The sequence below is a fragment of the Lissotriton helveticus genome, chromosome 1_1 (genome assembly GCF_964261635.1).
Source record: "Lissotriton helveticus chromosome 1_1, aLisHel1.1, whole genome shotgun sequence".
In the NCBI taxonomy this organism is placed as follows: domain Eukaryota; kingdom Metazoa; phylum Chordata; class Amphibia; order Caudata; family Salamandridae; genus Lissotriton; species Lissotriton helveticus.
This window is the reverse complement of record NC_136057.1, coordinates 279909017-279923496: the sequence shown is the minus strand read 5'-3', so window position 1 is coordinate 279923496 and position 14480 is coordinate 279909017. Positions and strand designations below refer to the sequence as shown.

Sequence of the window (14480 nt, the reverse complement as noted above, 5' to 3'; positions counted from 1 at the left end):
TTCATTCCGCTGATCCTGCCTCTGTCGTTTATCCTTACTTAAGCATCTTCAGCAAAACTCCCAAGTCCTATAAAGCTGCTTCACATCCTAAAATATGTTTTCTGACATCTCTTTAGATATTCCCTATCCACAGAATCTCAGTACAGGATCCTCCCACAGCTCCCCACACCTCCACGCCCCCCTAGAGCTCCTCATCCATCTCCCACAGAGGATGAAGAGGAAACTAGATCTGTAGAAGAAGTAAGGGTGAGGCAGAGAAGAGTGGAGAGCAGAGGAATGTAGGAAATAGGCACGAAGTAGTTTTCAGAGGAGTTTAGTTTAGAGGGGTAGTGAGAGAACAAGAGAGGAGAGTGTACCTAGAGTTCATTGAAGTGACCGATCCCAAAGACGGCAGGAAGTGACATACCATATGACTACAGTAGCGTAGGACCGACTCCGAGAGCCTATCGCTGCCCACAGCGGAGATAAAGAGAGGGTCTGTTCCAAGCCGGCTCAGAGCATCTGGAAAGGCAGAAATGTCAGAGTCAGTTTGGAGATGCCAATGCATTTTGTGGTTGACTGTTTCTTCTAGCAGAGCTCAGACTGCACAAACATAACATTCATGGTGGCAAAACATGATTTTCTTTTAAAGGACTCAGATGAAATTATTGTCATTGGCAACACATCCCTGGGGGTGTGAAATTTAGATACTACTCCTGAGGCCTTATGGGGGTTAAAGTACACTAGGACAGGTTCTGCACTGATTAGGTACAGCCTCAGAGGAGGATCTGACCTCTTACAGAAGGGACATATGTTGGAGCACAAAAAAGTGTACCGAAGGCCTTCAGCAGGACATCATGTATGCTAAAGGAGAGATACTCCACAGAGCTGTGCAGGCCCCTGTGCACTTATTGGATATGATGACCAGCAGGGAGAGCAGAAAAGTACCCAGAGGTTAAAGGGACAGAACATGAATTTATAAGTTTACTGGCCCAAGAATCATTTACCAAGGCACTACCCAGGAATCTTTTGGGGAACAAATTAACCTCCAAGTCTGAGCAGCTCACCTGCACACCCTCAGCTTAGGTAATGACAAACAAAGGTACACCCGGCATGTGACGCTCTGCACATATATGTAGTGATCATCAAAGTTGGTGATTACTATAAGATGCAATGCAGGATTTGGATCCCTGGTTCTGCACAAACCACACAAGCTTTTTTATGCGTGTCTCATGCTGTGCATGAATACGTAGAGTGTCAATGCCTGAGCTGTAGTTCAGCTCAGGGGTTTTATCTGTTAAGGGTGTAGTTCTGAATAAAGCAGTGTGTGAGGCTACTTACACAGTTTTAGTAAATTCAGGGTAGTTACCTTGTGGCTGTACAGCACACGTTTAGAGATAGTGTCAGTAGGGGGCACAGTGCAAATCAATAAAACCAGCACTGCTTGAAAGCCACCACCCCCTCACTAATATGGTGTTTGCTTGCATTTTGGGTCTCTTGTGGTGAGGGTACAGATGATGACACTGTGGCAAACCCTGGGCAAATGTACGGACAGCTACGTTTGATAGGTTCCTCGTGGTACCTTCCACTTTTCTTCCTTTATTGGGCCTCCCATATTTCTATTCTTTTCTTGGTTTTCACGTTTTTACTGGAGTATTTCAGAATTAATAGCAATATTTCAAATGTGTCAGTATCATCAAATAGTGGTCCTCACGAATCCTGCACAAATGTGACTCATTCTGGCAGCCGATAGGGGCCACACATCCTGCCAAGTTACCACCTTCGCTGCCAGACACAATATGGCTGAAGCTTCACCCTAAATTACTCATCAGCAATGCTGGATTTGCATCATGGGACAGGGAAGGCCAAGAAAGGCTGGAGGACAATGGGCTACCGGCAGGACTGGATAGGGGGAGGCATTCTCAGGCCATACTGCCTGGTAGCAGCCCTCTGGGGCAGCGTATAGTTTTCATAACGGGACATAAATGCATTGCTGAAGCCGGCAAATACTGTGGTGTAATACTCTGAACACCGAAGCAGAATATTTCACGAGTTTCTCCTCAGCGTTTACTCGAAAACCTATGGCAGGTCAACCAGCAGATTTTCAAATTTGTGTTCTAAAATTCACCTTTTGGTCCCATTTGGTAAAAAAAAAGCTTTTGGTGGCAGAAGAAGCACCCCCCAGACTCAAACAAGCATTTGCAATGCAATCGGTCTCGCATTTGTGTAAGTTAGAGCTAATGGCGTTGTAAATGATAATGTTTTTTACTTATTTTTTATTTATTTTTTGTGTTAGTGGATTATTTAGAAAAAGAGAGTTAGAGCTATTGATGTTGTAAATGTAAATATTTTTTGCTTATGTGTTGTTGAGTGAATGTATGTGGTACTGAGTGGAATTATGTGAATAGTAATTATGTGGTATTTTGTGCATTGGATTATGTGGAAGCGGATTGTAGGTTATGGAGAGTAACTATGTGCTATGGTATTTTGTGTTGTGGAGTGGTATGTGGTGGAGTTTAATTATGTTACATGCTGTTGAATGTTTTGGTATGATGAGGAATGATGTAGTGAGTGATGTGATTGTCTTGTTGATTTGTATTATGTGGTTTGTTGTTGAATTATGTGGTGTGGAATGGAAATGTATGGAGTTGATTTGTGTGGAACACTGTTGCACTCAGTGAAATTATGTTGATTGGAATTATGTGGCATGATGTGGTGTGTGTTTATGGGAATTGTTGCTATGCAGTATAGACTGGTTTTATGTGGGGTGTATTTATGTGAGCGAGAGATAGGCTGAGTGAGGAAAGAGGTTGGAGAGATAAAAGAGGAGACGGCGAGAGTAAAGAGAGAGAAGGAGGGGAAGTAACATGCCGAGCGCTTCCTTGGGGAGGGCCTATCCTTTAGTGAGCGAAGTTTACAAGTTACAGCCTGACTTTATTTTAACTCTGTTCCTAGTCCAGTGAAGGTGAGGGAATGAAAGCACTGTATGAAAAACAGACAACATTATAGGATAGAGACACCCGGCACTGTGTAAGAGTGATTTTAGCACTGCATGATTGAGTGGGAGCAAAGCATTAACGAAAGAGATGACAACGCAGAATAGTGAGATCACTACATGAATGGCCTTCAGGGCCGTTTCTAGGTGTTTTGCCACCCTAGGCGAGAATTGAAGGTGCCAAGGCTGCTAGTGGATGAGAGGTCTGAGGGACCGGAAGCTCTGGGACAGGAGCTAAGAATGCAGAGGGTTCTAGGAAAGGCCCGGGCTGCCAGGGGGTAGGGAGTTCTGATACGACTGGAGCCGCTAGAGTGTGGGACCTTTAACGGCCAGGACAGGAGCTGTACAGACAAAAAGGGTTTCAAGAAGACCAGGACTGCTTGAGGACGGGAACTAAGAGGACGGGCTGCAAGGAGACATAGGCTCTGGGAGGACTGGGGGGCGCACCAGCTAGAGGGAGGGGTCAGTGAGATGGCTGGTGGTAGCTGCGAGAGACTGCCCAGGGCACTGGATGGTCCAAAGGGCAGGGGGCTGCTTGAGGCAGCGAGCTCCAAGAAGGCCAGAACCACTAGGTGATGGGAGGTCTGAGAACACAGGCTGGGTGTTAAGGAGAGTCTCCAAATGTACCGTGTTTCTGCCTCTCATGGGCTGAGATTTGAACTCTCAGTGCGGCCTAAGCCCTGTTACGGTTTTGAGATTGCTTGTTCTCCAAGGAACCTGTCCCTACCTTCAAGGCCCTACTGCCGAGATGATGGACAGAATGCTGAATAAATTAAAACATTCACCCCAGTCAAGAGATCTGGGTTAAATTTGACGTTCCTTGGCTCACTGTGCCACCCCAGTTTAGACCCACCCATGTGCAAATCTGTCTTGCCCCTGTTCGGAACAGTCCAGCCCGAATTGCCAGGCCAGGTCCTCCCTGGACCAGAAACATGAACCCTGGGACCGGTTTCGGGGTTTCACCCCTCATCAGCCAGGCTAGCTTGAATCCTGATCTGTGACTGGGGGTGAATGTTTGTATTGTCCAGCATGCCATCCATCATGTTCTTTTTGCAGTTGTCAACCTAAGTGGGAAGGGTATGCCCAGACATGGGTCGCATGCTCGCTACGCCACCAGATTCAAGCTATCCTGGCTAATGAGGGGTGATGCCCTGAAACAGGTCCCAGGATGCTAGTTTCTGGTCCAGGGAGGAACTGGCCAGACAGTTCAGGCTGGACTGGTCCCATGAGGCACAGGGTCAAGACTGATTTGCATGTGGCTGTGTCTAAAGTGGACTGGCGTGGCATGCAAAAAAACAATGGATTTAACCCAGATCCGTGACTGATTGGGGCAATGTTTGATTGGCTCAGCATTAGGTCCATCTTCTGTTCTTTTTGCAGTCGTCAGCTTAGGTGGCAAAGAGTGTGTGTACCTACAACATCCGAAGCCACATCCCACTGGCGTGCTTTCACTCGCCCATCTTCCTCCCTCCTCCTCGGCCCACCGACTGGGCCCAGATCACACAGAGCGCACTCCACGCGACGGGCACTGTGCTTTTTGACAACCCTACCCTATCTGAAACAACAACAGTAGGAAGCAAAACCTGTCTCTGTCTGAAACATACATGAGGCTCCTACATAAAAGGTTACAGTGAAAGTTCATTGACTCGAAAAGATTGGTGGCATTTTACAGATGATAAAGAATGTAATTACATCATGTATTAATGTTGGAGGTAACTCTGGTTTTAATGTTGTAGGATACCTGTAGAGAACTGAAATTCTATTACTAAAGAGAGTTAAAGAACGAAGGGCACAATATTACTTCTGCAAGAATGTGCAAAGGTTTCCTCGGCGATCAAAGTAAGCATTTCTGCTTCGTAATGTGACAAAGGTAAACAAACATTCTTGTCTGGAGTGTTGATAAAACATGCCATTTTAAGCATGTTTTGTGGTATCTGATAACTAAGGATGTGTGTATGAGGGCTGGAAGTTCTGCTGAGGGCACTGTGGGGGTCTGTGTGTGTGGAATAGGTGGGCAGTAGGAAAACAAAAAGAAACAGGTAAATAAGTAAGAGGCGAACTGATGGGGTAACAGTTAGCGACACCCAGGAAAGGTAAGGGGTGAAACCCAGAGCACAGGCCAAGGAGGCAGGACATAGGCACAGATGGCCATGGTGGCCTGTGGTGAGGGGGCGGGAGGTATGAACGAGCACCCCTTCTGTAGCATACATTCATGGCAAATGCAACTAGCGGGCGAAAAATGTTATTCGATGAGAGATAGGATCAGACTTTTAAAATCCGACCACTAACTTTGGGGGAAATAGGTTTGCGACAATAAAATAATGACCAGGGGTTCCTTGTTTAGTTCTGGCTTGTCGACACAGCTGACTTTACAACCATTTATAGTCATTCTTTAAATTACCCATACAGTAAGCTTCAGTCAGAGAAGTCTTTCTCTCAACTCATGCTATTGGCTGTATCCTTTCCACTCCTATGTCATGTTTGCTTGGCAATGCATAAGGGACTATTTCACATCTCTGAATCATGTCATATTACATTATTTTTCTCCTAATGCATTGTATAAGAAAAGCAATCGTTTTTTCTTTGTTTTGCACTACTATAGGCATTTTAAAAATACATCAGTCAGGTTTCAAAATGCAAGCCACACCCATTGGCTTTGCCAATGCTTGATTTATTAAGTAGGGTGGGGACGACTATCTGTGTCTTAAGGTAAGGCTTTGGTGGAGTGGATGATAGAGGGAAACTCTGCATTGCTGCTATGTAGTGTTCGCATCTCAGGAGGATCAGAGATTGTAGGGAAACGAGGGAGGCTGACAAAGGTTGTGTGAGTCAAAAGGGGAGAACTGAAGACTCGGCAGAAGAGAAGAAAATATGCTAACGAGGAGGGTAGTAATGGTGAAGGATTTGAAATTTAAAGAAAAGCCAGAATAATCCTTGACGGATTATGTGAATTTGACTCTGGACCTGTGTGGGGGGGGGGGGCTGGGGGCAGTGAGAGAATGATGGGACTGACAGCAGGTTAGGATGAGTGCACGAAGAGGATGTCAGTTAATAAGTGAGATATATCTTGCTGGCTCGAGCGGTGCTGTGAGGCTGAGGAGATTAAACCAGCAGGTGGAAGATGTCTGTGGTGCTGGGTTATCTCGATTTGCGAAGGAGTGAGTGGACTGATGATTAGATGGCATTAGTGCCCTCAGAGGCGAAGAGTGAGTGGAGTGAAGAGTGAAGCGGTGGAGAGGGAGCAGGGGGATTGGGGGTGGAGTTGGGGGGGGGGGGGGTTGGCACAATTATGAGATGATTGCCTAGATTAAGCATCCACTGCAAATATTACATCAATATCACGACAATGACAAAGTGTGCAGCCTACTCTGTGCTTGAACTGCATGTTAGGACTTAGGAGTGCAGGAAAAGGAAGCTAGCCTCCCGGTCTTTTATTAAATGTCAGATGGTCCAATACGGCAGATTTGAATACCCCTTTGGCCAATGAACATCATCCTCCTCCTCCTGCGCCCAGTCTCCATGCACAGGCCCTTTCAGGCACCAATATTTTATAGCTGTTGGACAGCAGCGCACACAGGCCGAAGCGCTGTGCCGGCCTTGTACCAGCTGTAAGAGAGGCCTGGGCAGCGCCCAGCTTTCAGGGAACAGCTTGGCCCCTCTGGGCCCAGGAAAGAAGCATGCGGTGACAGGCCGCTCCGCCCCCCCTCCCCTGACCCAGTGCCCCCATTCATGCCCATCTCTTCCTCTAGGTGATAAATCACCAAGTGTCTCATAGGAGCAGTGTGGGGGCGTCTCACCCGTGAACGGAAATCAGAAATGTCTCTGTGACCTCAGAGCCTCTGGAGTCAAGGGCCAAACTCACGTTTTTTGCCGCCCTCCCCCTTTTGCCGCCCTAGAAAGACGCCTAGGCTTGCCTAATGGTAGAAACGGCCCTAATGGCCTTTGCAACCAATTAAACCATAGCAGGTTTACTGTTATGTTTCCCCTTGTTGCCAATTTCTTTGTGGCTGAGTTTTACAAAAATAAATGTATAAGTTGTCTGTCAGACTGCTTTTTATGAGTCTCTCTCCTAATTCCTTACCCTTTTTGCAACACCTCGACCCCCAATTTTTAGGTTCCCTCAGCAAAGTTTTTCCAAACCCAGCACTGGCGACGGCCATCCTATAGGACTTGCTCCTTATTCCTCAATGTAATGTATAATATATAGTAACACAGCAGCATAGGATGGCCCTCACTTTCGTCCTTTAGGAGCTTAGGCGACCATTTAACTCTTTCAACCCTCAGCGAAGGGCTTTCCATGGTAACCCCCCCTCCTTTTCCTCCCACTTCTGTCCTGAGGAAGACCCCGGCTGAAGGGACATAACAGCCTACAATTTTCTAGGGGTCGAAACGTCGACATCTATTTTGTTAGCCAGCCTGCCCAACAGCGATTCAGCACTGTGTTATTGTTTAAAACCATGGCTACTTACTGTTTGGATACAATGTGAACAATGGGCTTCAGATATGATCCATATGTCTTTTAAGTAACGATCTTTTGTGATTTACACTTGATCTTTTATTCGCTTTCTTACCCTCACTTTAATCACAATCACTTTCACCTCTCCCTTCTTCCCTTTCCCTCCTATGGGCACTTTATATGTATCAGTGTTGAAATGATGGTAAAAAGTGATCTATGCCAAGTGTGATTAAATATCACTGTGTACAACAAGTATTTTTCGTGTTTTCCATGACATTTCTTCTGATTCATGTATTTTGTGTGTTGCTAAATTGTTTTCTGGGACCACTGTTCCTATGTACTGTTCTGCACACAGGTTCCAGAGACTTCGTTTGGGTTTACCCTTTTTAGGTAACTAGGTCCAATGATTTAGGCCACGCCCCTATTTGGTTAGACACAGCCCTTTAGCAGGTTTGTCATGCCAATTGTAGAGACCCCCCCCCCCCTAGTGTTTCCATCCCACTTAAAGCCCTGGCTGGGCGCCTCTTAAGAGTGAGAGAACTCACGTCATTTATCTTTGTGTGTCAGGCAGCACAGGAGGAGGTCAGATGCATGTGTCCAGGAGCGAGGAGGCAGAGTGGGGGGAGGTCATGGGTGCTCAATGGGGAAGGTTCCGCCAATTACTGAGGTTAGGTAAAGATAGCCTTGTAAATGTGTGCTTCAGTGTCACGCGGTTGGAGAAGTGATAATATATACATATATATATGCGCACATACACACACAAATATATCTATTCACACACACACAAAGCACTCTTTCTGCACCAGGCTGTTTGAACGTAAAGAATGGAGCAGGGACCACCAATTTAGCGTTCGTGAATTATTTTAATTCCAAAGGATAACAACCATGCGGTTGGAGATGTGATAATATATACATATATTTATGCACACATACAAATATATCTATACACACACACACAGACACACACACCAGCCTTTTCTCACTTTTTATGTACCTTACTTTTAAAAATCAGCTGTCCACTATGATTGTCATGTGACCAGGACTCGTTATGAGGTTGAAACATGTGATGGACTGTCCAATGTTAGAAAATATTTGTTGCCTGACTATCAGGTGGAGTGGCTCACTTCCACGCTCTCTGATGTATGAGTGCGTGTCCTCTTTGGAGATATTTTACTGCGGCACCCGCACATGAGCCCTGATCCGCAAGCTTGGGTGTTTTCAGTGTCACGCGGTTGGAGAAATGATAATATATGCATATATATATATATATATATATATATATATATATACACACATACACACACACACACATATTACAAGGCTACGTTTACATCTGGCCTCCTCTTGCTCTGCTTGAAAGAAAAAGATACATTATGTATGTTATTTTCAGACCTAAGAGGTGCTTGTCAAAAGGAGAACATGCCTTTCATTTCTGCTTTGCAGGATGAGTTGTTATATACAGATCATTAGCACTGTAGAAATATGTGTGTGTGTATGTACACATACACACACATAAGGCTACACAAAGACCAGGACAGATATAATGTGATCACTGGCAGCCTTTAATCCTACTTCTATGTCTGGCCTGGCCCGGTTTTTTCTTCTCAAAATCTAGTCATCACCCTGCTCAATCCACCTTTTCACCCTCTTCCTCGCCCTGTGAGGGATACCAATTTCCTACCCACTCAAGCGCTATGATATGTACATGGCGTATTCTTTTTGACCCGGTAGTGTCTCTCAAGCCCAAGGTTGTGGCTGGATTCTGGCCTACAGGACAGGCTTATAAGTCTCTCACCCCTGACTGGTCATTGGGTAATCCTAAGAGGGAGGCAGTCGTTAGGGTCAGTCATGTGGGTCCAGTGCTTAATTTGTAAAATATTAAGTGCAGGTGCTCACATTTTTTAAGGAGACCAAACCCACACACCCGTGGCTCCACCCACTCACTCCACTGACCCCACCCACTTCCTCTATTGGCTCCATCCACTCACACCCAGAACTAGTTTTGCTGAAAGTGCCATGACAAGGGTTAGACCAAAATCTACAGGTTGAAAGGTCAGGAAATGAGCCATGTGCATCGCCATAAGGATGCACTACAGGACAGTCTATACCCTGTTCTGTGCACCTGTGGCTGAGGGTCAGTCGCTAGCCACATGTCATCGAAGCACAGGTGGGCCAAGCTGTGGCACAGCAAGATCCTGAGGAGGTGCCGGTCACTAACAGGGGTGTAAGTCTGAAAACACCACACATCCAACCAGAGAGGTGGAAGACATCTCACCTCCACATCCCTAGCCAACAGGAAGCCTATCAAGACCCCATTAGCCCCTGTATACACAGTCTGACAGGATCTGACTTGCAGAACCCATGCAGGTGCTCGGCAGTGGGTAGAGAGCCATGCGAAGGACAGGGCTCCTGTCTGGAGTCCAGTGCTGCAGCAAGCTAACCCAGGTAAACTCTGAAATTAAAGCCCTGCTGTTCCTTTCTGATGATGCTTATTCTGGAATGTCACTTATTCACACCCGACTACCCCACCCCTTCTCCCTAGCTGCAACCAGACCTGACCCTCAAAAACAGAAGCATCAATCAATGCAATGCATTTGTAAGAATGCAGGCTCACAGTCGCGATATCCGATCATAACTTAATGTCTTGCAACCGCTGCACCCTAAATACAGCAGCAGCCTTGGCCCTACCACAGAGAACAAGACAAGATTCATTGTGGTATTATATATAATATTTATGCAATCCATGATTTTTAGGTGAGCCACACCAATACTTCATAGACAAAAGTTGCAGTTGAGCTCTTTTTGCAATTGTTGTTCATATTTAATTTCCTACTTAATAAGGTCCTTTAAGTGGTTTATCGCCACGCAATATCCGGTTATGTTTAGCATTACTCCATATGGAGATAAACAAAACATTAAAAAAAAATTTTTTAAAACCACATAGCATGGTTAAACAATCTTATGTAAAAAAGTCAAAGAATAATAAAACAGTCGACGCAGCGTTTCGGTGTTTTTTTCACACCTTCTTCAGGACTTTACAACATTTGACTCCATTATTTCTAGGAATAAATGAAAAAGTTTTAGTATTTCTTTTTTACAAGTTCATCAGTCTGCCCTAGTATTGCCACTACTCATTGTTATCCACCTCTAGATCTACCAGACCACTTCATTTGAACAACGTAGAATTTTCTTACATGGGGGAACTCAAACATAAGAGGTCCTATGGCTGACTTCACATTCTGTCTGTATGATGCGTGCAGTTCCCCTAGACAAGGTATTGTATTGTACCCGTTCCAATATGGCGGCCGCTAGCCATGCGGCGTCAAGATCGAATATTACCGCTATATTCTGAATTTTCATAATAATGTTCAAAGGAATAGAATATAAACACACAGCAAAAGTTGGAGAGTATGTGAATTATTGGCCGTTGGGAACTCGCTATTACCATGAGGGCGTATCTCCCAAAAATGTTATGGGATTGTACCCGTTCTAAGATGGCGGCCGCCGAAAAGCAGCATCTATCCCAAACAATACTGCCACTGTATCGCAATAAACAAAGATTGAGGTTAAAACATAACTCCAATTCAGGGTTAAGAAATATCACGCGGGCCAATCACATTATCTTTAAAAACGATAAAATCCCCGTTTTTAATACAAACAGCGGAGATTCGCATGAACGCTGAATTTTTACGTCCACATATGATCCTGTGTGAAATCCTTTTGTTTCCTGAATATTAAGGTGATACTAAAACCATTAGAATGAGAGTTAGTACGGCGTTTCTGTAAACAGCCCCATTACTTCCGGGTCGAGCCTGGCACTCCGGATATAAAAAGGGCGCTCCATAACAGGAGCATTACTCTTCGAATTTCCACGAAGACGGTGACACGGAGGAGCAGGGAGGCCATATTTGAAATACAAGGTGAGATAATATGAGGCTTAAAATTAGTAGACCCGTTTTTGTTTTAGTTTAAATGTTCCTGATAGGTAAAACCCTTAAATATAATATCCTCTAAAAAACGAGCAGTCTTGGAAGCTTTTATCATAAGTACAAGACTGGAGTTTGTCCAATTTGGGGTTTGACATATACGTAGAAAATGCCTTAGTCCAATTAAGTAGGGACAATCTTTAGATAACTATGCCAAATAACATGGACATAAGTTGTCCTCCACCGAAATTTTCAAATTAAGAAACCTTAAAATGATATAGTAATATAGTACTAATCTATGTAGGAGTAGTACAACTGTGATCTTAGAGTGAATTTTTTTTTTTTTTTTAAACGGTTACTCTTAATATACTTATAGATATTTGAACCGTGGATGAAAGAAATCCTGAAAGTGGAGCCGTGTACCATATAACTGTCGCGGACGTCCATAACATATCGGCAAAAAACACAACAAGGTTGGTAACCTGGCTTTTTAGTTATAAGGATCACCCAAACCGGCTGTTGTCTGATTAACAAAAGAATGAATTAAGGACTTCAGGGAAATACATCTCAGCTTGGATATTTATATACTTCCAGGTTTAAAGACAATAAGAAGTTCCGCCCTGACTGATGGTGGCTCCTCCGTGTATATATAATACAGAGTTGCTTAGACTTTGAGGTAATATTGATAACTGTTCATAAACTGAATAGTTGAAGACATGATCTTTTTATACCTGTTACTCAATTGAGTTTTTGTTGTTTATTATTAATATAGCTCAAGGAAATTGAAATACCTGAGCATCACGTACATACGAGTGGAACTATTTTGAAATGCATCAATTTTATAATGCAGGTATGATGAATATGTTATCTCAAAAAGATTAGTCAAAAAGTGCATCCCATGACCAAAGAAAGTGATGTATAAAAACTAAACACAGTAACTATAGGTATATGGTGCCAGACAGAATGTGAAGTCAGCCATAGGACCTCTTATGTTTGAGTTCCCCCATGTAAGAAAATTCTACGTTGTTCAAATGAAGTGGTCTGGTAGATCTAGAGGTGGATAACAATGAGTAGTGGCAATACTAGGGCAGACTGATGAACTTGTAAAAAAGAAATACTAAAACGTTTTCATTTATTCCTAGAAATAATGGAGTCAAATGTTGTAAAGTCCTGAAGAAGGTGTGAAAAAAGAAAAAAACACCGAAACGCCGCTTCGACTGTTTTATTATTCTTTGACTTTTTTACATAAGATTGTTTAACCATGCTATGTGGTTTTTTAATTTTTTTTTTTAATAATTGTGATTATGTGTTAGATTGTAACCCAGTTGGGAGGAAATAAATCCTGATCATTTTTAATGAAAAATCCTTTTCTAGTTTGGTATATTTGAATGCGTTAGTAAGTTCATGAAGTTGTAAGACAGTGCTCCACCTAGTAGGTACACCTGCCCCTGTAGAGAATGGTATAGAATTCCATCCTTCTTAAACCAGACCACCTTCATAAGCACCAAAACCAGCGATTCGCTGCCTTGCGAGACAGGGAATTGCTAATTTTTCTACTGTTCCAACCCCCTTCCCTGTTGTAAAATATCAGGGGTACCTCCTATTTGTTTTGCATATGATAAACAAAACATTCCAGTCTCCTCTAACCATTCCAAGCTTCAAATCGGGTAAACTGAGAGAAAAAGTGGTGATGAATGTTCAAGGCAACAGCAAACTAACCCTCTCCCTTCCAGCCTCCTGAGAAATTCCCAACTTAAGCAGCTACAAATTACTTCAAACAGAAACAGTGCTAATTCATCCCTTTGCCGAATGATGAAGTGGCCAGGCAGCCAGAAGATCACAGTGGGTGCGCTAGTGGAAATTACGTGAAAGGGGCACAAAGTGTGTGCGAGAGTGATAGTGGTATTTTTTTATTGAGCCAAAACACAAATAATATAGCGTGCATTGTTTACATTCTGCTGTTTTAATTCGTTTCAAGCTCAAAAGAACAATTTTTCAATGAGAAACTATCCCATGTTTTTGGAAAAAGTCAATCTCATTTTAACGCCATCAATCGCCATGAGCCATGGAGCCTGGAGGTTCTCCAAGCAAATTGCCTGAAGAGTGTATTACTCATTTGATGTTGCCTTGTGTTGGCGGGGAAGCGCAGATGGAAACTGCCACATGAAATGTGGCACAGTCCGGGCCTTTGAGATAAATGCGCAAATTTAAAATATCTGTGAGTGTTCACACACAAGGCCTGTCTGATAATCATTCAACTGCGTGATTTACATCTAAGGTTTCTAAAAGAATGGAGATGCTAGAGCCAGGGGTCCCACAGTGAACCAATTTGCGCTAAAAACACAAACCTAGATAACCTGCAAGAACTTCTGTCCATACATGTGTCACTGGGTTCTGCCTAAAACATGTACTGCAGCTGCAGACTAGTGCTGTAACCTGCCCTTTTTCATTTGCAGATTCTGATAAAAGAAAAACATGCCGGTTTACTTCTGCGGAAAAGCACTGGCACTGGCAAATTACTCTGGTAACCCATTAATTGGGAGGTCAGGTGTGGCTGAGGAAAGGGGCAGTTGAGTCATGAGGTGCTGAGCTTGAAAAAGCAGAGTTGACAGTTAACTTATACATTTATTTGCTGCAAAGAAATTGGTGAAGAGGACACACAATAGTAAATCTGTTCCAGATTAATTAATAGCAACTTGTTGTGGTACTACCTACTACTCTCTTACCTGTGACCTGCAGTCTCCTTGGCACTGCCTCCATTAGATCTCTGGCAAATAATGTGTTTTGGTGGGCCCAGGCCAAGAGCATCAGCATGCAATGCAAATGACGGGTCAAAAGGAATACTTCATGGCCTGTTTCTGCTGGGTTTTCATTTCAGTGCATGCGAGTTGTTAACAGAAAGCAGCAACACACTTTTTTATTACTTCAACGATGTCGTATTAAGGTTATTGCCAGGACGGGAACTTTCCAGGACCCTGACTGCCTTACCCGCAGCTCACCCATCAGCCCGCCCTCAACTGTAATAATTAACCAATGCGAAAGAAAATGCTCCTTGAAAGGCAGGCATGCACTACTGACATCACTAACGTGATGGAGTCCTCATGCCTGGACCTGGGTGGGCCAA

The 14480-nt window shown here is 43.9% G+C and overlaps 1 protein-coding gene across 1 annotated transcript in view; it reads right to left on the bottom strand.

Moving 5' to 3' along the window:
• Nucleotides 1–14480, bottom strand: part of LOC144769367 (uncharacterized) — a 235124-nt gene that overhangs the window by 27209 nt on the left and 193435 nt on the right. The window contains exon 13 of the mRNA XM_078653424.1: nucleotides 407–501. Coding sequence (XP_078509550.1) covers nucleotides 407–501 — 95 coding nt within the window. The remainder of the gene's footprint in view (nucleotides 1–406; nucleotides 502–14480) is intronic.